This window comes from Equus przewalskii, chromosome 19 (genome assembly GCF_037783145.1).
Source record: "Equus przewalskii isolate Varuska chromosome 19, EquPr2, whole genome shotgun sequence".
Classification (NCBI taxonomy): Eukaryota; Metazoa; Chordata; class Mammalia; order Perissodactyla; family Equidae; genus Equus; species Equus przewalskii.
In genome coordinates this window covers 38,693,601-38,719,252 of record NC_091849.1, presented here as the reverse complement: position 1 = coordinate 38,719,252, position 25,652 = coordinate 38,693,601, and the positions used below count along the sequence as shown (strand labels likewise).

General features: G+C 37.9%; 1 protein-coding gene across 1 annotated transcript in view; it reads right to left on the bottom strand.

Annotated features, from left to right (window-relative positions):
* Positions 1–25,652, bottom strand: part of DNAH8 (dynein axonemal heavy chain 8) — a 283,921-nt gene that overhangs the window by 166,944 nt on the left and 91,325 nt on the right. Inside the window, exons 27-36 of the mRNA XM_070586021.1 lie at positions 24,201–24,397; positions 23,522–23,648; positions 20,892–21,127; positions 19,088–19,192; positions 14,780–14,893; positions 13,444–13,506; positions 7,993–8,093; positions 4,942–5,079; positions 4,535–4,775; positions 1,711–1,910 (exon numbers count right to left, since the gene is read on the bottom strand). Of these exons, the coding sequence (XP_070442122.1) occupies positions 1,711–1,910; positions 4,535–4,775; positions 4,942–5,079; positions 7,993–8,093; positions 13,444–13,506; positions 14,780–14,893; positions 19,088–19,192; positions 20,892–21,127; positions 23,522–23,648; positions 24,201–24,397 (1,522 nt within the window). The remainder of the gene's footprint in view (positions 1–1,710; positions 1,911–4,534; positions 4,776–4,941; positions 5,080–7,992; positions 8,094–13,443; positions 13,507–14,779; positions 14,894–19,087; positions 19,193–20,891; positions 21,128–23,521; positions 23,649–24,200; positions 24,398–25,652) is intronic.

Here is a 25,652-nt window from a genome sequence, read left to right as displayed (position 1 = left end):
TTCAAAATCAAGACATGCAGACTAAGACAGTATGGCTGGGCATTCAGGGAGTTGAAGCACCTAGATATTTGGGGCCAAAAATGATCCTCTACAGGTAAAAAAAAAGAGTCATTTTTGATGGTGTATCACTTCCCAACATGACAAAGGAAGATTTGAAATAAAATCTAGCATAACCAGTCTCTGTCCTTTGGTACCTGCATTGCACAACTTTGCATGGTAGAACCTGTCGTGAATGATAGGAAGGCCCATGGAGCCCCATGGGATCAGAGATCCACCAGGAAAGTGTCGCAATCCAGGCAGTAGCTGGAATTAAGTCTCACCCATGGAGATATACAATTTCCTCCTGAAGTCACATCCAGGCAGCCCTAGAGATCCAGCAGGCACTGACTGCTAAAGATCAGTCTGAGGTTAGTTCTGGAAGAGGCTTTCTGGGTCCATTTGATGTGGCAAAGCTCTCTAGGAGGAGAATCTCCCAAAGTATTGTGACTTCTTAGATATCCTTATACTCTTTCTAGCAGGGCCTCAAGATTGAGTTCACTAGCACTGTAAATAAGTACTATACTAATAAGGCTATACGCAGGTTAAGTATGAAATTAAGAAAGCCTTGAAATCCCGAATTTCTTGGCCAGGCCACAGACATGTTCAGGTGAATCTACAGCCCTTCATCAAGAGGTCATCATTCAAGAAATCAGGATGGCAAAATTTGCAATGAACCATGAGGAAGCAGTAGTCTGTGAAGTCTAGGAACCACTGAACATCCTATGGTCCACTTTGCCAGGATTATTCAGGTTCCCTGAAAGCAGAGGATACACCCTAGGATCTTAACCCCAGCACATTCAATCCAGATCCAGAACTCGGAGCTTTGTGAATTAGTACATTATCCAAACACAAGACTGCCTCTGGGGCCAGAGGAGATGAAGGATGTCATTCATTAACGAGGGACCCCAGCCTGGAGAAGGGTTATTAGAAGCTCCATGCACCCTGGACATTGACCTCTGTTAATGATGGGGTTGTGACATACTTCTTAGGTGGGTTAGGGTGAAGGACAGTTGAGAATCACTGCACAGTCAGCTAGGGCATTAGAGATTGCTGGTGTCCAGACCAAGACCTGACAGTATATTTAATTTGACTGAGCCCATTTTCCTAAAGCTGCGCTTGAGATCAGTCACCTTTGAGCTGGTTCAATAGTCCAATGATGGACAGGTTGCCTCATTTAGGACACAGTGGACCCAGCACAGATTTACCACTTTTCACCATAACAAATGCAAGTGTGTAAGTGCTGAGGCCCTAACAGTATATTCCTTTCATGTCTTGCCAGTACACTGTTCCTGGGCCATTGGGTAAACACTTGAGCAGGTTTAAAGGAGGGCAATGATGACAAATCAGAGGAATGAAAGAGAAAGAAGAAAAAATAGAAAGGTCATCTCAGTGGGGAGCCAAGATTTTCAGGAGATAAGCTGTCAATCTAGGGGAGAATAATTATGATAGGGCCCACCAGGAAAAATGGGATGGGCAGATAAGTACCATAAAAGAAGAGATGGAGGCCATGATGATTAGGGAAAATATAGGTAGTTCATATAAGGACAGATAAGAGTTAGCCCTTTGGGTCAGAATGTTGTGTAATGCCACACCTGCAAAAGTGGGCTTTTACCCTGTATTTTAGAACCCTCAATACCCGATTAAAGCTTTCTCCCCAAGTTATAAAATCACCTGTTGCTTAGTAAGGAACCTAAGACCATTAAACTATCCTCCATCAAGGTGATAATTTCTCCCGATTCAGTTCCTTTGAGCAGGAGCTCTCCTTTTCCCTTAAAGGCTGCAAAACTCAGGTTCTGGTTGGTCCAATTCTCAACCACCTGAGTCAACTTGGCTTCAATATCCTTCTCCTTAATGGCAGATATGCAAATATCCTTCAGAGGGAAATAAAAGAATATGTCATGACATTTTCAATTACAAACTAAGTGCATCGTAAAATCAGAATTTTTTAGCTTGGACGTAGAAGTCATTTGGTCATTTTCTGGCCAAGGAAACCGAGGCTCAAGATCATCGTGTTGCAAGTTCAAACCAGAACCTTCTGACACTCTGACTACTAATTATTTTTCTGTACCATATACACAAGATAATGGAACTTAAATCACTATGTTTCTTCATTATATTTTTAATTGGCGTTTTTCTGCCAAAATGGAGATGATCACAGCTGCTCTGTCTCGGTGGCTTGCTAGGAGAAGCAAATGAGAACATATGCGAGAGTCTTTTGAACCCTTTAAAGTAACATATACACATTGCTATATTCCTGCCTGTGCTGGCCCTAATATGAATATCTCATTTGCTTAAAAAATCAATTCTATCTTTTTCTTATAGGTTTTCCTGTTTTCTTCTGAGAATCCTTGGTGGACAGTCTCACAAGGGAAAACAAAAGTAAGGCGTTTTCCCCACCATTCCCCAATTAATTTTCACACTTAGAATCAGAGAATCTCAGAGATGGGAAAGAATTTAAAGGTGCAAGCTATTTCCACGAATAACTTTTACACAAATGAGTCCGTGATAAATGTTGAAAGAGTGGTGTGAACTGCTGTGAGTTCTGAGGTGGGAGAAACGACTGCTGCCTGCAGTCAGGAGGAAAGGCCTCCTTGAGGGGCCCCTGAGAGCAGTGGGACTCCAACAGGCAGAGGAGAGGACATTGCGCAGGGAGGGAAAAGGCTTCCTTTAGAGGCAGTGCACCCGGCAACAGTAGGAATCCAGCCTGGCTAAGAGCAGAGCACACGGGGCAGCACAAACAGGACCGACTGGGGTAGACAGCACTGAGAGTCCATTTTGGAGTACAAGTAGTTAACAACTGAATCCTAGAATTCCTTGGAATTGTCAAACGGAGTTTTCAAAGCACAGTCTATGAATGGCTATATTCTTAAGTGTAAAAACCTAACTATAAGAATGAGATGGTCACCAAAGTTTTTTCACTCTTTGTTTCCTTCAATAGTATTTGAATGACATTTGTAAATAGGGTAAATAATGCTTTGAAAACAAAACTTTTGATGTACATATGTTGTTAAAAAGAGGCAGGGGAGGAGGCCGGCCCAGTGGTGTTGTGGTTAAGTTTGGCGTGCTCCACTTTGGCGACCGGGGTTCACAGGTTTGGATCCTGGGTGCAGACCTACTCCACTCATCAAGCCACCCTTTGGCAGCATCCCACATAAAATAGAGGAAGATGGCCATAGATGTTAGCACAGGCAAAAAGACAAAGATTGGCAACAGATGTTAGCCCAGGGCCACTCTTCCTCACAAAAAAAAAAAAAGGTACAAACTTCCAGTTATAAACGATAAATAAGTCCTGGGGATGTGATGTACAGCATGATGACTATAGTTTTAATGCTGTATTGTAAATTTGTAAGTTGCTAAGAGAGTAGATCTTAAAAGTTCTCATCACAAGAAGAAAAATTTTAACTATTTGTGGTGATGGATATTAACTAGACATATTGTGGTAATTATTTCATAATATATACATATATCGAGTCATTAGGTTGTACATCTGAAACTAATATAATGTTCTATGTCAATTATATCTCAATAAAAGAAGAAATAACATACAAACACTATGCATAAAAAAACTTGCAAAGAAAAAATATAAGAACTTCCACATTATGTAAATGTCTATATTATATAAATATAATAATTTTAAATATTTAATAGACTCATAGGAAAAAGTATATAATTAGAAATTTGGAAAATGTTCTGAGGAATCCACCAAGAACACAATACAGAAATAAACAGATTTCTTTTTTCTAGTAATTAAATTCTTACTAGTAATAGAAAAATTGACTTATCTCTTTTCCCTTGAAATTAGAGAGAGCTTAAAAATTTTAAAAAATGCTTGACCAGGAGGTGTGAAGACTTTCATATGTGTGAGACTTCTGGCAAAACCCCGTCTTATCAATCAATTGTTCTCTCTTTGTCAATAGTTGTAGACATAGATATAGGAATGGATTTTTTTTTTTATTGTGGTCATAATAGTTTATAACATTGTGAAACTTCAGTTGTACCTTATTATTTGTCAGGCACCATATAAATGTGCCCCTTCAGCCCTTGTGCCTACCCTCCTCCCCCCTTTCCCCTGGTAACCACCAAATTGTTCTCTTTGTCTGTAAGTTTGTTTATCTTCCACATATGAGTGAAATCATACAGTGTTTATCTTTCTCTGTCTGGCTTATTTCGCTTAACATAATACCCTCAAGGTCCATCCATGTGGTTGCGAATGGGAAATAAACAGATTTTTAAAAATAAAAGTACAGTTAAAGGACAAGGAGAATAAATTGAGGATCTCCAGACTAACATATTTCAAATAGTGATATTACCACCTTGGATTACAGCATTATTTTGCAAAACCAAGGGATGTTCACAATCATTCCAAATTTCGAGAGTGCATTATCTAGGGCAACTGGTACACCCTTGAATAAAATGTCTGTTGGTACAATTTTCAGAAAAGGAAAAGGAGACTTTCTTTAAAGGACCACTAATAAGACCTTATAATCTTATGTACCTCAATGTCATCCTTATTTTTAAGGAGTGGTGCTTCCATAATATTTCTAAGACAAAAAGAATCGGATTCCACATCAAACGGGGTTTTAGTTAACTCGGAGATTCGGTCCCAGTGTCTCTTTTTCATTGCCTTATTGGTCATCATTTCTAGTAGAGGACAGGACTCACTGAAATCATCAATTCTTTTTTTCAGATCCAAAAAAGCTTGCCAATCTTTAAGCCCTTTTGGAAGTTTACGACATCTTTCAGAAAAAAAAAGAAAAAATTATTTCATCTACACATTTCTTTGAAGAAAGTGTTATGTGTATACAGCAATATATCAGAGGATAAATTTTTTGGTGAAATGCCTACAAGATCCTAAGAAGATAGGCAATATGAAAAGATAAGCTTAATTCAACTGAAACTCACCTGTTTTGAAATTCCTGCAGTTCTGCGTTAATTTTTTCAATGTCTACATCTCCCCAAAGCATTTCATAATAACCACTAATATTGCCCATTACAGTATCATACAGTCCATACAGCTTCTGCAGTAAGTTGAGCTCCTTTCTGAGAAACCAAATAATTAAGTCATTACATAATGTATATTTTAAAAATAAATTCCATTATTGGATAGTCAGTATTCATCCAATCGAAGATGTCATATATTAGGAATACAATATCTTACAGACACCAACATGCACACAACCCTGTTGGTTTCCAAACAAAGACTTTATTAAAGTTCCATCAATTAGGTCAAGTTTACAGCTTTCAAATATTCCAGATCATATTATGACTCGACGTTAACAAATGGCTTGATTATTATCACCATACCAATCACTGCAAACAACGTGACCAAAACTTGTTAATAAGATCAAAGCTAAGGCTAAAGTTTTACTTGATTTTTTCTTTCAAAGGCAAGATAGATTTTTACAAGAATGCCTGCCTTTAAGTATAACTTTAAACATCACTTTCCTACCAAAAGCTTTCTCCCATGTGCCCAAATAAAGTTATATCCAAAATGAGAATAAAAGGAAGGATTCCAGGTCCAATCCAAGTAAAGGAAAAGTTCCTCATTGTGTAAAACACCAAAAATTGACCACTCAACAAACTTTGTGCATCTCCCAGGAATTCCTCAACCCCAAGCACATCATGAGGGGCCACTGGACCCAATTTAAGTTTTTGAGTTTATTTCTTGAGTAGTTCTAACTATTGGCAAGGATTGATATTCACAACTTTCATTATTTATTAGATAATCCAGAGACCAAAGATAAAATTGCTTATGTTTTTAATGGAGTAAAACTCATTCTATCTTGCAATTACCATATGGGTGCACTGAATCTTTTTATAAATCTAAGACACATTCTGGAATCTTAGTTATCTTGCTTTTCCAATTCTTGTTTCATTTTGCTAATTCACCATCCTAGGACCTATTTCACTATTAATCACTGATTATTCCCAACTATGCTGAAAATGACTAAAATAATAAGAAAAGAGAATGATGAAATCTCCTGTAAGGATGAGGCAATTGTGAAAAAAATAACCACTCTTGCATCATCCTTCAGGTTTCTTGTTGTGTTGCCCAAAGTAGTGCATCACCTTTCAAGAAAGTATAAAGAAAGAACTCTGGAGACAACATTTTTGTAGTCTTTGGATTTTTGTTTATTTGGCTTTCACTTAATACAGTTAAGAATTCAGAATTTTTTCATTTTCCACATAAAACAGTAAAGAGAAGAAAATTGACAAAGGCAGGTGCTTCCCACATACTAGACAGAAAAGAGACAGACAGCAGCGTTCTAGACTAATTTTGATAGTGAAACTGATTGTGTAAGTGAAATCTCAGACTATGAGCCTTTAGACGAGAATAACCTAGATGAATTTTATTAAACTCAGTCATTGATGAGTGAACAGTATATTTCAGTAGAGGCCAGGGCTTCATCATGCAATAGCTTACAACAGATCCTAGACTATCCCACTTTGTGAAAAAGATAAGTGATAGTGTTCTCTCATTATTTATGATGTTTGAGGAGGTTTTGTTTGATGCAGTCCACAGTAGACAAATGTTGGAGGCAGATGTGTGTTCAGAGGAAATAGAAGATGCAGAAATTAAAAAATTCATTGATCGTTCAAATCTAAAAATAAAGATTGTTGTATTTATAGTGCAAAGAAGATGGTGATCATCTCTTCAACAAAATCACGAGTGTCCAAGTTTTCAACAGTCTTGAGTTTGTGCATTGTTAAATGCAAGTGCAAGAAAAAACAGAAGATAAGCTAGAAGCTGTTGCAGATGGATTTGATATCTGGAATCAGTGTTTACAGGATGGGTGTGTTCCAGGTTCATGCATGGCAACTGATGAGCAGTTGGTTGCATTTGAAAGTCGGTCTCCATTTTGTGTATATATATCTTCAAACCAGGACATTATTGAGTAAAAGTTTGGGTTTTATCTGCTTAAATTCTTATTAATTTTCTAATAAAATTGTTTTTCACCATGCCTTTATTCTTACTTCTGTAAATTATTCATAAATTACTTAAAAGTATAAAAAAATAAAAAGGGTCCATGGGTCCAGATGGTAAACGAGGATGACTACTTTTCCTAGAATACTGAGAGTTAAAATAAAACATTGAGTCTCAGACTGAGGGTGCAAAAGAATTAATGAGAGAGTTTATTAAAATGCAGATTTCCTAGGACCCAATGCCAGAGATTCTGATTCAGTAAGTCAGGGGCAAGGAGAAGATGTCTGCATTTCTAACACAATTGGTCACTGGGTTAAGCTTGGCAAATGACTACTTTAGAAAAAGAATACAAACCATCTACCCTAAACGACTGAAGCATTAATTTATCTTCAGACAATTTCATGTCCATTTTGCCATGATTTTCATGCAATGACTTTAAAAGAAGTTAACGTAAAGTTCTTTTCTAAAGCCAAGATCCTAATAAGCTAATACCACTGTTTTAATTTTGCCTTTGTGGAAAGTTATATTTAAAATTCTATTAAAATATACTTGTTTAAATCCTTGATCCATTGTTTAAAATAGATTGTTACTGTTTAAAATCAATTCAGTTCCTTGGCCTTCAATCTCAATGAGTTCTGTGTCTACCCAACGAGGAGGAGCAATTAACACAAACGCAGTAAGAAGGGATTGAGAGCTAAGGATGGCTATTCCTCCAAACAAACAAAGTTATCCAAAATTGCTGTGCTTCTGCACCATCATTGACGCTAACCAAAAATAGCGATAATAAAAAAATAAAGCACAGGCTAAATATAGGCCATGAACACCCAGAATTTCTGCAATGTATTTTCTACTCCTAGAACATTGCTTCTGTATTTAGAGATTGTGTCGCCAAAGGGTCAGGAATAGCCAGGAATAAGGGGACTATTTAAGAGTGTTCCAAGGAAGGCTCTTCTCTGCAGGACAAAAGGTTTAAGGATGGACAGTATTTAATTATTTGCGTGTAACACTTGTACAGTTTCTAAACTTACCTAGTTTTGTGTAAAACCTCATAGTCAGTCACAGGCAATCCAAAAAGTTGTTCACCAGATGAATATGTAACAAATTTCCTCCACAGATCATCAAAATTGGCCTAGAAAAAGGTTTTAAAATTGTAGTAAAATATAGTTAATTCAGACCCCATTAAATTAGAATTTATGATAATTGGAATAAAAGCCACATTGAGATTTATTTAATAATATCTGTGAAACGAGGATTTGTGAAGCAAGTTTACACTGATATCAAGCTATCAGAGGAAAAGTTAAGCACTTAGGAAAATTAACTTTCAAGCATTCTAAAAGTATCCATTTTATATAAAATTATTTCTTTACTAAATTAAGTGGTCCCCGGAAGACCTATATTTCAAGTTCCCATAAATACATCTGAAAGCAATAAAATTGCATTTTAAAAAGTCTATAATTTAGGCTTTTTCACTAATTTCAACTGGTCAACTCTCCTACAAGGTTCAAATGAGTGAAGCGTTAGTATAATCCATTCAACCCTGTTTTCTCGACAAGCAATAAAGAGTCTATAAAATGAAGGATTCCATTTTAACGCCATTTGAAATAATTCTCACAATTTAAATCAGCAAGGTTAATGCACATGTCTTTTGAATTGGAATTTGAGTCTCCTAACTTAGAACGCTAAATATTAACAGTGTTAAAAGCATAAAAGCTAATAGAAATAATCCACCTGTGACAAGACATGAGTGCTCCACGTAAACAGTATAATATATCAATAAAGATCGTAAGTTCCCAGCCCTGGAAAATATCTGGCATCAGACCTGACAATGCTCAGCTAGTAATATAGACCTAACAGACCCATTAGCATATTTTACAGGAGCCAAATCAGGAAGATGTGACGACACTGGAGGAACTCAGCTGAATTCTTAGTTCCTAGAGGGCAAGGGCCACATTTTGCATTTTTTACATTCCTTGCTGGCTAGTATAGTGGTTACTCAAAAAAAATTACCGAATGAAGAGCTCATGGGACTATGTGAACATCAGGAAAGGAGAAACGAAAACTTCCAAGTTAACGTACATTCAAATAATGACATTTAAAATCTTGTTAATGTGGTGAAGACCATTGATGGATGCCAATCACTCATTCCTTTTTCCATTTAAGTCCCAAATAATAATAAAAAAAAAGACCCACAGCACCAGCTAAACCGGGAACAAAATAGCAGGTTTGTCGGCAGGCTAGCCGAGTGCCCACTAACTCCGGAAACCAGAGTAAAGCTCCATCAGAGAACACCGCTGGGAGCTGAGGCCCAAGGCAAGGCTCCTGCTTCTTCTCCAGGTCTAGATCTTGGCAATTGCTTCTGAGGAGGCAGAGTGGGCACCTGTTTTTAAAGAGAGATGGGTCTACAAATCTGACCCCAAGTCACATGTGCAGCCAGATGCATGGCAAACATCCTGCTCAGCTCACACCCCTAGGCATAGGCAGAACAGAAGGGGCAAGAAGGCAAGAGAGCGGCCCTACATTGTCTTTTCAATGAAGTGACCACACCCCTGGTAAAAGGGTGGCACACTAAAGTCCCAGTTGCTGACCAATAAATTGTAAACTCCTGAGGGAAAGACAAGGAAGTGGGTCTACCTTCAAAATACAGCCAGGCTCCAATCACTTTTCATCAACCCCAATGCCACCACTTTGGTCCAAATTACTATCACCTTTCACCTGGATTACTGCAATAACCTCCTAATTAGTCTCCCTGCTTTTACCCTTCACTGTCTATAATCTGTTCTCAACACAGCAGCCAGGGTGATCCATTGAAAACATCAGTAAGATCATGTCACTCTTCTCAGAGTCAAAGCCGGCAAGGCTGCCACAGTCTGCTTACCTCTCTGGCCTCATTGCTATTGCTCTCTCCTTGCTCATTCTGCTCTAGCCATACCAACCTCCTTATTGCTTCTCACATATGCTCTTACTCAGGGCCTTTGCTCTTGCTCCTCCGGCTGCCTGGAAAGCTGCTCCTCCAGCTATCTGCCTGGCTCATTCTCTCACTTCTCCAGGTCTCTATTCAAATGTCACTTTCTCAAGGAGGCCTTCTCTGGAGACTCTACTTTAAATTGTACCTCCACTTCGCATACACACAGCCCAGAACTCTATGCCCTTCCTTGCTTTATTTTATTCCTTGGCACTTATCACCATCCAACATTACTATCTATTTCATTATTCATCTTGCTGTCATTGCTGAGGGTTCCTCCTGGCTCAGCTGGCAGCCACCAGGTGAGCAGGCCAGTCTTAGTCTTGCCTCCTCCAGAGAGGCAGGCCAGGCCTTTCCCTGGGACCCTGGATCCAAACCTGAAGGCTTCAGGAAGCAAAGGATCAGAGCCTCCTCTAGAGTCCAGCGTAAAGTGCTGGCAAGGGTGATGAAGGGAGCTGGTTTTAGTCCAAGAATGAGCACCATAGTTCTAGAGAGAGAAGAACCCCGACAATAACCAGGGACTAGACTTTTTGTCTGAGGACATCATACATAAGTGGAAGGCTTGCGCCTACTGCATCCCATGAAAACTTGCCAGCACACCCATCCTACTTTATAGAAGTCCACAAGAGCTCCTAGGCTAGACCCACCCTCCCTGGAACCAAGCAGTAGAGACACTGGCCTCTGTGACAGATGATTTCATCTACTTGGCACAAGTTTATTCCACCAAAAATCAGCTGCAATTCCCAGTTGCTCCAATGATCTTGGAGAAATATTTTTCTTATCATGGGACGGATTTTCTATTTTAAAACACTCAAATCAAGGGATATTCCAGTCGGTTATGATGGAAAAAGCCTGAAATACCCCTACCACTCTCAGGAGAACCTGCAGCTTGAGAGATTACATCCAACTTGATTGAAACTTTTTGGCAAAAGGATGCATGGAACCAGCCTGAACCATCCATGGAACATACACATAATGCAACAGGACAAGATTACTGACTCCACTCCTCCATTTATTTGCTTTGAGGTGAAAAACCCAATAACCAAGCGATATGAAGTAAGTTCTAACATATGTAAAGGGATATTTAGAAATACCCACCCAGTATGTTGCAAAACTACAGAAAGCCTTCATATGGCTTGATTTGCTGCCAAATCTGGATTTTCCTAGTAAAGAAGAAACACTAGTTTTTGGACACCAGCTCTGTATCTCCTGGTGGGAGGACCAGGAACCTGCCTGATTATAAATGGAGGCAGAAATTGGGGCCAGGTGAAGAAAAGAAAACGTGGGAGCAGGAGAGGGGGACGGAACAGAGAGAGATTTTTATTACTGTTATTTTAAGAAGCAAAGACAAACAGTTTTTAAAATGCTGATTGGGAAGATTTAGTAAAGCGGAAGAGTTTAAAAGTAATAGAGAGATAAGGGTCAATCTAAGAAGAGAGAAGGGAGACAGTAGAGAGGTCCCCTGGACAAGAAGGGGGTCACGTCTCTCTGAAATTTACATCACAGACCCAAAATTTCCTCAGTAAATTTGGAGACAAGGTCATCTGTTCAAACAAATCTCATAAACAATCCTTTTCCCGTATTTGTACTGCAGTAAACAGCTCTCCTTCAGCTATTTGCCCACGTGGGAAACCTTCATCTTTCCCCTCAACCCAGACTCCAAGCCCATCCAGTGGATAGCTTTAATAAACTCATCATCTGTCCAGTTTTCTTCATTCCAACTGCACCTGCTTGGTCTCAAGCTTTATAATTTCTTGCTTGCATTTCTGCAACTGCCATCAGTCTGACCATCCTCCCTCCAAACCATTCTCCACATTAATGCCAGAGAAATCTTCTAAAAACGTGACTATTTTAAAAATTCAAATCTGATCATATTCCCCGGTGGGAGCCCCCCAGCCCTCATCAGGATGGGTTCTGAGCTCCTTGTCACAGCCTACAACGCCGTCCATGAGTGATCTCTGCCCACTCCGCTGCCCCATTTCCCCCACCATCTTCTTTGCACACTGCACCCCACATTACACTCCTTACATCTCCCCAAATCTCCCTGCTTATCTCCTCATAGCTGGGCCTTTGTACGAGCCCCAAATTCTCCCTAACTTGTTTTTCCTCCTTCTTCCCCTCGTTGACTCTAACTAGTCCTTCATGACACAGCTTAGACGCCTCCTCTTCCAGGAAGCCTTCTCTCCCTGCCCCACCAGCCTCCATCCGGGTTGGGAGCTCCTTACATCTGTTTCCCTAACACAAGTTCTCATACCTAGATCACAGCGTTCACCACAGTTTGGCGATTGTCTATCTAGCTCTCTGTCTCCTTACCACATTTCAGCAGCTTAGAAGTAAGAACCATGTCTTAATCACCTTTCTATCAACAAGACACACAGCAGGCATCTGACAAATTGTTTTTAATGACCGAGAATGCAGGTGGGATGGGGACATAAAGAGAACATGAACATACAGTACAGCCACTGCAGGAAACAGGACAGAGAATTGCCTGATGCTCCTGAGGGGCTAGCTGACTTAGGAATTCATGAATCTGCAAAACATTAATCCAAATGGGTATGTGATTTTTCTCCAGATGTGCTTGGCAATCTGAGCATAAAAAAAGATGGTGAATGGTTGGCCTGATCCAACAAGTATTGTGTGGTCTGAGATGGGACAAAGGAGCTGAGAAGGAAGACAAAAAATGGAAACAACCCAAGTACCTATCAATGGATGAATGGATAAAAAAGACGTGGTGTATATATACAATGAAATATTACTCAGCCATAAAAAAGATGAAATCTTACCATCTATGACAACTTGGATGGACTTTGAGGGTAATAAGCTAAGTGAAATAAGTTAGACAGAGAAAGACAAATGCCATATGATTTACTCACGTGTGAAAGGTAAAAACAACAACAATAGCAGAAACATAGACACAGTGAACAGATTGGTGGATGCCAGAGGTGATGTGGGGAGAGGAGAGGGCAAAAGGGGTAAAGAAACACATTTGTACGGCGACAGATGGTAACTAGATTTTAAGGAGTGAAAACAACGTGGTTTATACAGAAGTCAAAATATAACGATGTACACCTGAAATTTAAATAATGTTATAAACCAATGTTACCTCAATAAAACATTAATCAAATAAAAAAATGGATACAGATGGAAGATAGGGAAACCATTTGTCAATATTGAAATTCTTATTTTAATACATTTTATTATTCTATGAATTTTTATCACTTTATATACAAATAAGATGCTTGGAACTAGAATAAGGTACACACTTAAGTTCAAAATTAAAGTCTCATTCTCTAAAGATACAGAGAGATAGTGTGTGGAGAAAAGCATGGAGGGACCCAAGAAAAGGAATCAATTACATTATTTAGCAGATTAGAACATAATTAAAATCTGTATGCATTTTAAATATTAACTTTTCCATGTTAAGGTAAAACATAAATTTTTCCCTAAAATCATTTTAAAAAATAACAATGCATTGTTAATGTAACCAAAAAAAATAAATATATAAATGCAGTTCTACCTGAAATATCTGTAGCCTGTTGCTAGCTTCTTGGGGTGGTATATTTGGAACCATGGGTCCTTCCTGTAATGAATTTTAATTCTTAGTCATATATATTTATCAATTTATTTGGTTTATCTATTATTTCATTTTAAATAAATAAATATTTTTAATTTAAATGGTTTAATTTTGTTCTGTACAGGAAGCTTTCATTTATTTTTTATAAAAGCTTTATTGGAATACGTCACATATTGTACGATCCCTCATTTAAAATGTACAACTCAATGGTTTAGTATATTCACAGGGTTGCACAACCATAACCACAATCAGTTCTAGAACATTTGCATCACTCCAACTTCTACTCATTTTTAAAGGATCTCGACATAGGTAATAAAGAATGTGACAAAATTACATGCTGTATGAAGTTTGTACCACTAGAGCTCTGTTTCATTTCATTCATGATTAAAAATGATAATGCTATGGTTGTTGATACAGAGTTTGGAGACGAGACTCCTTTCACTAAATTGTTCAGCCCAAAATGGAAATAGAGATTCACAAGGTTGAATACTTAGAAGAAGCAAAAGGCAGTCTCTGGTGGCCACAAGCCAGAACATAGTTGCAAAAAGGACCCCAGATGGCCTGAACAATCATGAATATTACGGATATGCAAAATAATAGACCAGATTCCCAGTATAGTAGAATGATCGTGCAATCAAATGTTAATTAATCCAATTAAAAGAGATCAGTTTAGTACTTGTGAAAAAGAAAGTGTTATATAAGCAGCATCAAGGGCTTAAATTATCTTATGAATCCAGATCCATTGTGACCACTAAAAGAAAGTAGAATATTCTAGGGGAATATACCCAACTTCTGAGTCTAACTTCAAAGAGGTCAACCATTATAATCATTAGACCGGGTTGAATAGTCTGTGGGACTGACCGAGTATGACATTGATTATTTATTTCCAGCAACCCTTTTGGTTCTCTAAGAATTAGTGAAAAAAAAAATCAGTGGCATAATACCCTGGTATTAGGGTATTTCTAGTTTCTTCCAGCCTTCCAACCATTGTATTACACGTTCAACTGTGAGAATTCTGGCCCTGAGAAAGACAGATCCTTTGATTCTTCCACAATCACCAAAGTTGTCGCTCCTTTTAACAGTTAAATCTTCTTTCTTCCTCTACAAAACGTGCTTAAAGGACGAGCTAGCCCCTTTTTTGGATAGCTATACACGTGCAAATATAGCCTCTTATATACAAGGTACAGATCACAGTGTCTTTCTCAGGGTTCATCATTTCCATCTCATATAAACATACTCCAGAACACTTTAACACCCTGCATGCAAATGCTTAAATTACCGTCTCATATGCTTCCGCAAAGTTCATCACATCCTCACGGAAAACTTCCACGGACTCAAGTAGACTACTTTTAAATTTTGGCTGCACTTGAACTAGTTCATCTTGTACAGAAACCTAGAATAAAAAGGAATACTCAACGTGAGAGTGAAAGTACTGCACTTAAATGAAAACTATAATTCTATTCCACCAAGTTTATCATCCCACAGATGTCCTGTATGAACAGAGATGTTTCTGCAATGTTGTTTGTAATAAAAACACAGAAATAAACAAGCCAAATGCACCAACAGGAGCCTCAAATCATTCTAGTTCATGACCCAAGAGGCAAAGCCATCTTCTCTAACTGCAGTTAGACAAAAGGTTTCAGGCTGACCCAGCTCAGGCCACCACTGAGGCCAGGGTAACCGTTATCACTATAGGCCCAATCTGGGTCACATGCTGTCTTTGGGGCCAGGCCAAGGGCTGGCATTAGCAATCTCTAGTAGGTTCACGTGGTTGCCATGGCTGGAACAGTTCCCTAAAAGAAAGTGGTATTAGTCCAGGTTTAAAAAAAAAAAAAGCAAATTTCTTCCACAATGGTCTTCAAAGCTTCTGCTTAAACCTTCAATTATAACAGCTGGCACTTAATTCATGCTTACTGTCTGCCAGGATCTTCACCTAGGTTAAGTCTTTTAATCCTCAGAACAACCCTGTGTGGTAAATACAAATATTTTACCCATTTACAGGTAAGACAACTGAAGCTGAGAGAGAGTATCGTAACTTGCTCAAGGTCCCAGCACCAGTATGACGCAAGGTCAAGATGCAGAACCTGCCGCTGTGGTTTCAGGGCCCCTGCTCTTAATTGCTCTCAGCAATAGCATCTATCTTGTTTGGAACACATACTATTTTAAGCTTAACGGTGATTGTAGCATAGAATTGTTTATCTTTACTAAAGGATGGGTCAGTGGGTTTAACACTATCAGTTGAAAAGCTGAAAGATCAACCCACATGAATTTTTTCCATTGGACAATAACAGAAAGTTGGGCCTCACTGAATCTCAGTGGATGGTTCCCCATCTCCTTCCTAAGACTCACTCTCCTGACCAACCAGCAAGCATTTTTCAAAACAAGCAATTAGTCAACATTTAACATGAATTTAAATAAACATGAGTATTAAAGGATATTTCATATACATTACCTCAAGCGAGCCTCATAACTGCATATAAAAAAATTCCTAAAATATTCCTAAATGACCACATGAAGAAATTGAGAAACAAAGGTTATTAACTTGCATAAGATCACCCAGTTGGCTGATGGCAGAGATGGAGTCACAAGTCATGACCCCAGTTTCAGCTTTGTGTCCTTGCTACTATGCCTTGCTTCAATCTTAACGACAAATCTTTCCATAAACAAGAAATTTTAAACCAACATTAATTTAATTTAATTAGTATTCCATAAAACTTTTCAGTATAATTAAAGAATCTGGACATTCCCTTGGAGTTCACTCTCATGTCTAACTCGCAGTGTGTAAATATTTACCAGCTTCAAAAGAGCCTAGAGAGAAATGTGTAGCTATAAAAGCATACATTAAAGGGAAAAAAGATCTTGGGGCCAGCCCGCTGGTGTAGTGGTTAAGTTTGCATGCTCTGTTTCGGTGGCCAGGGATTCACGGGTTTGGATCTTGGGTGTGGACCTATACACCGCTTGTCAAGCCATACTGTGGTGGCATCCCACATACAAAATAGAGGAAGATTGGCACAGATGTTAGCTCAGCGACAATCCTCCTCAAGCAAAAAGGGAAAGATTGGCAATGGATGTTAGTTCAGGGCCAATCTTCCTCAAAAAAATCTCAAATCAAATCAGTAACCTGACCATCCACCTTAACAAACTAGGCAAAGAACAAACTAAACTCAAAGCAAGCGGAAGGAAGGAAATAATAAAAAATAAAGCACAAATAAATGATACAGAGAATAGAAAAACAATAGAAAAACTCAGCAAACCAAAAGTTTCTTCTTTGAAAAGGTCAGCAAAATTGACAAACCTTTACCTAGACTAACCAAGAAAAAGGAGAAAGGACTCAAATTACTAAAATTGGGAATAAAAGATGGGACATCACTACCTACCTTACATAAATAAAAAAGATCATAAGGACACAATCAACAGAGTGAATAGGCAACCCATGCAATGGGGGAAAATATTTGCAAACCCTATATCTGATAAAAAGTTAATATCCAGAACATATAAAGAACTCCTACAACTCAACAACTACAAAAACCCAATTTAAAAATAAGCAAAGGATTTGAATAGACATTTCTCAAAAGAAGATATACAAATGTCCAACCAGTATGTGAAAAGATGCTCAACATCACTTATCATTACAGATATACAAATCAAAATCTTAATGAGATACCACCTCACCCATTAGGGTGGCTACTATCAAGGAAATGGAAAATAACAAGTGTTGGCGAGGACGTGGAGAAATTGGAACCCTTGTGCAGTATTGGTGGGAATGTAAAATGATACAGCCTCAATGGAAAACAGTATGGTGGTCCTAAAAAATTAAAAATAGCCATTACCTTATGATCCAGCAATTCTATTCCTGAGTATATATCCAAAAATATTGAAAGCAGGGTCTCAAAAAGATATTTGCACACCCATGTTCACAGCAGTATTATTCACAATAGCCAAAAGGTGGAAGCAACTCAAGTGTCCATTGATGGATAAACAAAATGTGGTATATGTATACAGTGGAACATTATTCAGACTTGAAAAGGAAGGAAATTCTAACACATGCTACACCATGGATGAACCTTGAGGACATTATGTTAACTGAAATAAGCCAGTCACAAAAAGACAAATATTGTATGATTCCACTCATATAAGGCACCTAAAGTAGTTAAATTCATAGAGACAGAAAGTAGAATGGTGGTTGCCAGGGCCTGGGGGAAGGGAGAAATGAAGAGTTGTTGTGTAATGAGTATAGAGTTTCAGTTTTGCAAGACAAAAAAGTTCTGGAGAGGGGTTGCAAAGAAATTTGAATATATTTAACACCACTGAACCGTGCACTTAAAAATGATTAAGATAGTAAATTTTATGTTATGCGTATTTTACCACAACTTTAAAAAAAAAAACAGCACAAACCTACAGTAATCAAGACAGTATGGTACTGGCTTGGGGTAGACATATGAATCAACAGAATAGAATTGAGAGTCCAGAAATAAACCCTTACATTTGTGGTTTTCATTATGATTATGATTTTCAACAAGGGTGCCAAGACAATTCGTTGGTGAAAGGATAGTCTTTTCTTTTCAACAAACGGTGTTGAGACTACTGGCTACCCACATGCTTTTGCATGAAGTTGGACCCTAACTCACACCATATACAAAAATTAACTCAAAATGTATCAGACACCTAAATGTAAGGGCTAAAATTATAAAGCTCTCATGAGAAAACATAGTCGTAAATCTTCATGACCCTGGATTAGGCAATTATTTCCTTGACAACAATACCCAAAACACAAGTAACAAAAGAAAAAATAGACAAATTAGACTTCATCAAAATTAAAAACTTGCATGCTTCAAAAGACATCAGGAAGAAAGTGAAATGACAATCCACAGAATGAGAGAAAATATTTACAAATCCTTTGATAAGGGACTTGTATCCAGAATATACAAAGAATTTTTACAACTCAAAAATATACAACCCAATTAAAAAAACAAGCAAAGGATTATTTTTTATTGAAGTATAATTGACATACAACATTTATATTAGTTTCAGGCAAGCAAAGGATTTAAATTCTCCAAAGAAGATATATAAATGGTCAATAAGTACATGGAAAGATGCCATCATTAGCTATTAGGAAAATGAAGTGCCAGTACTTGGGACAATATGCATAAACCTTGAAAACATTATGCTGAGTGAAAGAGGTCAGCCACAAAAGACTACGTATTGTATGACGGTGTCTATATTCAGTGTCCAGAAAAGGGAAATCCATAGAGACAGAAAGCAGATTAACGGCTGCCAGGGGCTGGGGTGAAAAGGAGAATGAGGAGTGATTCCTAATGGGTATGGGGTTTCTTCTGGGGTGACTGAAAATGTTCTAAAAGTAGATAATGATGGTGGTTATGCAACTCTGTGAATATACTAAAAATCACTGAATTATATATGGTAGATTTCATGAATTTAAAATTTTATGAATTTTAAGCGTAAATTTTATGGCATATGGATATCTCAATAAAACTATTAATATATATTAAGCTTTTAAAAAGTATGCAATATATTGTTTTCTGAAGATAGTGACTTAATAAAAAATAAGAATTAAATTTGTACTTACAGCTTTGCTCTGCAATTTGTTGAAGGAATATCTCAAGGTATCAACCCCTTCTGATTCTTCTTTGGTTACTTCAACTTCAAATCTGTTTAAAATAGCATAGGCTTCCTGTGGAGTGGGGGTGGAGATGAAAATTATCACAAGGAAAGCAACTGCCAGATGATTCAGATGTTTACTAGAAACACATTCCTATGTCTTAGAAGAAGAGAGCATATTCTAGAAGAGTGGTTCCCAAAACTAAATGCGTATACAAAGCACCTCTAGATTCTCATGGGCACCAGATATTTACTCTAGATCCTAGGTCCTGATTTAATAAGTGCCTAAGTGATTCTGATGGACACATAGGCAGATCACATTAAGATAACTCTCCTAGAAAATACTATGCTGGAAAATATCCCCGGAATCGTTTTCTGCCTCTCTCTCCTCGTATATATGATGATGTGGCAGATACTCCACAGAAAAGAAACTTGAATCATCAAAAGGATGGATTAGCAATTGGCTTTACCAAAAGAATTTATGCTGAAGAATTAAGCTTCTACAGTCAGGAGAAAATGGTATGATAATTAGTTAAATCTTGAGGAATGGGTAGTCAGCATCCAAAATTTCCAAATATCAAGATTTAAAGAAGTAGTAAAGGCATAAAGTTCATTCGCTACCAAAGTGTATACATTTTAAATAGGTTCAAGAAAGCATACAATAGTCATGAGCATCAGGTACCCAGAGGAGGCAGTGTGCCAATCCTATGCCATGCAATAAGAGAGTGCTTTGTTTATACAGAACTTACAAATGAGTAATAAAATACATTGAGTCTGATTTTTATCACCGTGAGCCAGAAATTTTAAATAATACTAGTCACAAAATACTTGTGGTAGTCAAAATAATGGCCTCCCCAATGGCGTCCACATCCTAATCTCGGGAACCCGTGAATGCGTTCTTACCTGGCAAGATGGACTTTGCAGATGTGACCAAGTTAGAGTTTGAGCTGGACTAACCGAGTGGGCCTGATGTAACCACAAAGGTCCATATAAGGGATAGAGGGAAGCGGGAGAATCAGGGTCAGAGAAGATGTGACAACAAAAGCAGGGGAGGAGTGATGCCATTGCTAGAGGGGGCCATGAGCCACGGAATGCAGGCAGCCTCTAGAACCCAGAGAAGGCAAGGAATGGACTCTTCCCTAGCGCTTCCAGAAAAAAACACAGCCCTGCTGACATCTTTATTTTAGCCCTATATGACCCATTTTCAGATTTCTGATCTCTAGAACTGTAAGATAATAAATTAGTGTTGTTTTAAGACATTAAGTTTATGGTAATTTGTTACAGCAACAATAGGAAACGAATACAGAACTCTTCTCTAAAAATATATTTTGCTGATCTAAATTCCAACAGTCTACTACTGAGCCTAAGTGGACAACTCCCCCGGATGCTGCCCATGGTATGCCACTGGTCATGAGTGAGACCTAGCACTGGTTTCTAAGGAGAGTCAAAGATATTTGGGGAACTTCCCTAACACGTTGGGAATAATATGATAGAGTGAAATTATTCTTTTCTGTGAAATGTTGGTGTCAGTATAAAAAACTGAAAACTGTCTGGACCAGTACAGCATTACAAATACATTGACATTCCTTTGCATACTGTTCACTATTGATGATTGTCAAAATCCCTCCAAGGACATCAACATCAGAAAGGAGAAATAGGCAGACCGTGCCATAAAATAGATTAAGAAATACATTAACAGAATCACTTTTTTAGTGTGTATCCACCTTTTAAAAAACAGCATTTCAAGAAAGAAAAATATAACCATTTCTTACTTCAATTGGTCCCAAGGTCATATCCATTTGAATTTCATTATCACGGATACAAGACAAGGCTTCCATTGCAAATCTGACATCATCTAAATCACGAATAGGTCTAGATAACTTTTTCAAGTATTCATTGATAAACGCTATCATGTCTGACATTTTCTTTTTGTATTCTTCATTCAAATAGCGACAGAGTAACATCTTCCATGCCTTAGCCTCAATTGATAAGGCCAATTTCATTGGCTCTGGTGAAGACGAGAAAAGATCAAAATAGAATACAATTGATATTCTGAAACTATTCACTTTATGTATAATCTGAGCCTCAATAACTGCACTGTCCAATTTGATTGTCACAAGCCACATGTGGCTATTGAGCACGTGAACTGTAGTTAGTCTGAATTAAATGTGCTGCAAAGGTTACTAGATTTTGAAGACTATCCCCATGGAGTATGTTAAGCTGTGCATGAAAAGGACACTAAAGTCTATGGAGGAGAATTTTGGAAATTAGTCCTAGGACTGTCCAATGTGAACCTTGCTCTGCTTCTGGACATCCCATTAGCAGTCCTCCCTCACACCCCATTTTCTTCGAGGTAACTCCACACAGTGGAGTATAATCTATTGTTTTATCTGTGAAATTCTGCCCAGTTTTCTTGTTATTCCATTCCCTATCTTATACACATGGTTAGAGGATATATATAACCTGACCCTGTACCCTGGGCCTAGCTAATGGTCCCAGGTCAATCTTGATCTTCTATGGACCAATCAGAATCCTTTCTTGAGAGTTTGGAATGAGACTTGATGGGGAACCATGTGGTCTAGGAAGCAGAAAAAGTCATGCAGAAAGGGAAGAAGAAATAAGAGGCAGAGAGAAAGGATTTGCTCAGCTTCCAATATTGTCCCTGGTTCTGGTTCATTTTTAAGGCCCTGCTGCATCTTTGATTTTGCGATGCACTTTTTTTCCTTTAATGTAGCTCAAATACATTTCCATTCCTTGAAAACAAAAGAGCTCTAACTAGTCGACTCTACCTTATCAATCCTTGTGCATTCCTCTTGTCTCCTCTTGGCACCCCTACACTCCCCAGGCCTGCCAAGCTTGAAACATGACTGCTCCCCTCCCAGCTTCCAGCAGTTAAACTGAGAGGACTAGGGAGCTGAGGAAAGCATAGCCTGAGGAGAGACACACAGCCAGCTTGTTGATTGAGGCTGTGAGATCCTATCTCATGAGGTCCACGCCTCCCAGGTCTCTTTTCTTCTTTTCCTCAGCCCCCAAGGATTCAGCCCACTTTCCCCTATCTTTATAACTGTTGTCACCTATTCCGTGTTTTAATTTCCTCTCTCTAAAACCAAGCACCCAGCCAGCTAAAACACTGTGCTAACGTTGATTTTTGTATTAAGGATCATAGTGCTAATCGCTATGAGGAAACAAATAGGACAGTAAAATAACAATAATAATAATAGGTAGAGAATAGTTTCCAAAACTCTACAGAAGTTCTTATAATTATTGCCCCCGATGTATGGTTTCTGATTTCTAGCTAAATAATCACCTCAAGTACTTGCGGTTCTTCTCCAAATTAAATTCCTTCTTGACAGCTACAATAATAACATTTAATATTCATTGAACATCAACTATGTGCCAGATACTATGCTAAGTGTCTCATATAAAGTGGTTCACAAGGAGGACACTGTCATTATCACCAGCAGAAGAGATGGAGATTAAAGAGCTCAAGCAACCTTGATCGTCAAATTTGAGAGCCACAGTTACACTGTCTCCCTGAAAACAGCTCTGAAAATCTATTTTAGGTTGATAATCGATTTTACATTGATCATTCAAATATCCTCTGAAAATAAAATCTTCTCACAAATGTAAGACAAGACTGATTGTACCTCTGTAACCGTGGTAATATGTAGCCACCACAACCAGTTTTAAACTCAAACAATAGACAACATCATCTCAGTTCACATGTTTTTGCAAGCCAATCATTGTCTGCCCCTCCCTTCTGAATGTCAACAACCAGGAGGGATATACTCAATAAGCCCACCTCTGAGTGCCAACCAATCAACAACAGTCTCACCCAAGCAGGCATCCTTTTATTGATGATGGTGACCTACTTATGCCCACAATCCCAGGACTCCATGCTGCCCAGACACCCAAATGAGACTGGCAGTCTGCTCTGCTGAGAACACTGTGCCTGACCAGCTCACAACAGTAAGCAATAGAGTCAGATTGATCTTTTTATTTCAGACATTAAGTGGTTGTCTCATCATCCTTTGATACTCTAGTCCCAAATGGATTAACTTCTCAGGAGACTGCAAACTGGTTGCCTCCTATCTCATGTACACAAGCCCCTCCTCACAGTAACCCCAAAAAGAGTTTCACCTGTACTTTTAGTTGTTTGACTGTCAACTGAGAAATTGCGTAGCGTATTAAGCCACCTTGGTGTAATATTACATATGAACAATATATATAATATATATTATACACACATAATATATTTAACATATATATGAACAATACTGGTGGTTCAGAAATAGTTAATATTTATAATATTGTACCAAGGTAGCTTAATAACTGCTTTCTAAATAAAGTAACATTTCATGTGAAAATACAGATACTTTTCATAATAAATGTTTTTAAATACCTGTATGCAATTCAAGTGCTCCTACAACAATAACAGGCTTCAACTCATCGATCTCCTGTTCAAAAGTAGCATAGTGTAGAATTTCTGATCTGATTTCGGTCAGAGAGGGGTTGTTAGCCAAAAACTCCTGTAGTAAGGAACCAATGTTCTCTTTAGCTTTTTGACAGTATAAATCTTACACGTGTGATAGTTTAATTACCAAATGGCATTTCCTTATTTACTTTTCCATTTGCATGCGCTATGAGGCCAGTGGCTCAGTGAAAAAGGGATGAACTGGTAGCACTGGGAAGAGGAGGCTATGTGAGGGAATTTCACAGTCCACCATGAATGGTTACTGAGAGATCTAAAACTCTGAGTTTCTAACCAAAAATACAGCTGAGTCTATGTAAGTAGGACACACCCTTGAATATCTGGTCTCTGGACACGTCTGGAACATTACTGATACTCAACTCTTTAGGGAATTAAAGGAAACCTGCCCCAGTCTCATTATTCTCAGTTGCCTCAGAATGTCAATGCGAGAATTACACAAGACAGAAGGTGCTAGATGCTTGGCGTTTAGAAGGTCTTGGCCCCTGCTCATGAGCTCCTGTCATTATCACTGATATTTTCCTGGTCCTCCTGCACGAGTTAGACACAAAGAACTCAAACCCAGACTACATCACAAGTAGCAGAAACACACCTTCACTTTCACGTCCCGGTCCTCTGTCCACAGCGTCTTGTACTTTTGAAAGTCCTGCAAGGCCTCATGAGCCACCTTTCTGAGAGAATTCACAGAGGAAGAAAGGAGAAGGACCAGCTTGGAAATATCCTTGTGCTCAGCTACACCCGGATAAAAATTCTTCAGCTTCCGTGCAGGAATAACTTCCTCAAAAGATCCTGAAAATAGATATTTTTACATATAGATAACTTCTATATTCAAATTTAAATATTTTCAATTTTAAAATGTATAGACTTTCTTCAAGCTGTATGTTCTTAAAGACTCTCCATTCAAGTAATTAAGAGAAATTCTCTTGCTATCCTCACTTATTAAACTATTGTGTCAGATGTTGAGGTCTAGATTTCTTTAATGTGGGAAAACTGTGTTATTCCGAGGAGAGAAGCGAAAGACACTGATTAAAACCCCAAAAACAAAAAAAAAAAAGTCCTCCAAAGGAAGGTCAAAAGAATTGAAATTACTACCCCACAGAAGAGCATGGTGGTTAAAGGAGAGACATCACATTTATCGCCGAAGTGACCTTAAGCCAGTTAATCTTCCCAGAAATACTTGTGAGGATTAAATGAGACAACATATGTTTGTCTTCAGTTCAGCATCCAGTATATAGAGATCATGCAATCACTATTCACCACCACTATAAACATCTCTTACCAAAATCCGATCATGTCATATATATGTATACATATATATAATAGTGTTAGAGAATATAGAATAGTGGGTATGTAAGTTAAGATACATTTAAGATCTTGTTTAAGTTTCTTCCATACAGATAAAAGTCTCTGGCATCATTTATTAAATAGTGCATTCTTTCCCCACTGATTTGTAATTCCACCTGTGTCATATATCTAATTTTCATATATATGAGTGTTTCTGCACCCTCTGTCCTGTTTATGATCTATTATCTATTCATTGACCATTAAAAGGTTGTCTTAATTAGTCTGGCTTTATCATACTCCTTGCTATTTGGCAAGGCAGAGCCCCTTACCTTATTTTTCTTCGCCACTTCTTGGGGCTATTTTTGGTTCTTTGCACTCCCATATAATTTTACAATGAAATTTACAAATTAAATTGACAAAGTATAGAAAAATTCTGTTGTGATTTCACTGGAATGATATTGAATTTGTAAATTAGTCAAAGAATTGACCTCTTCATGATGTGGATTATTCCTATCTTCCATTATGTCATTCAATAATAATCATTTTCTCCAAAAATGCTATGCAAATATTTTTTAAACTTATTTATTAAGTACTTTATGGCTTTGTAGCTATTGAAAAATCTATTTTTTTCTATCATATTTTTCCCAGATTTATTGAGATATAATTGACATATAATTCTGCTACATTTTAATTGAATTATTGGCCATTATAGAAATACTCTTTTATTTTTGTATCTTGGTCTTTACACAGAAACATTACT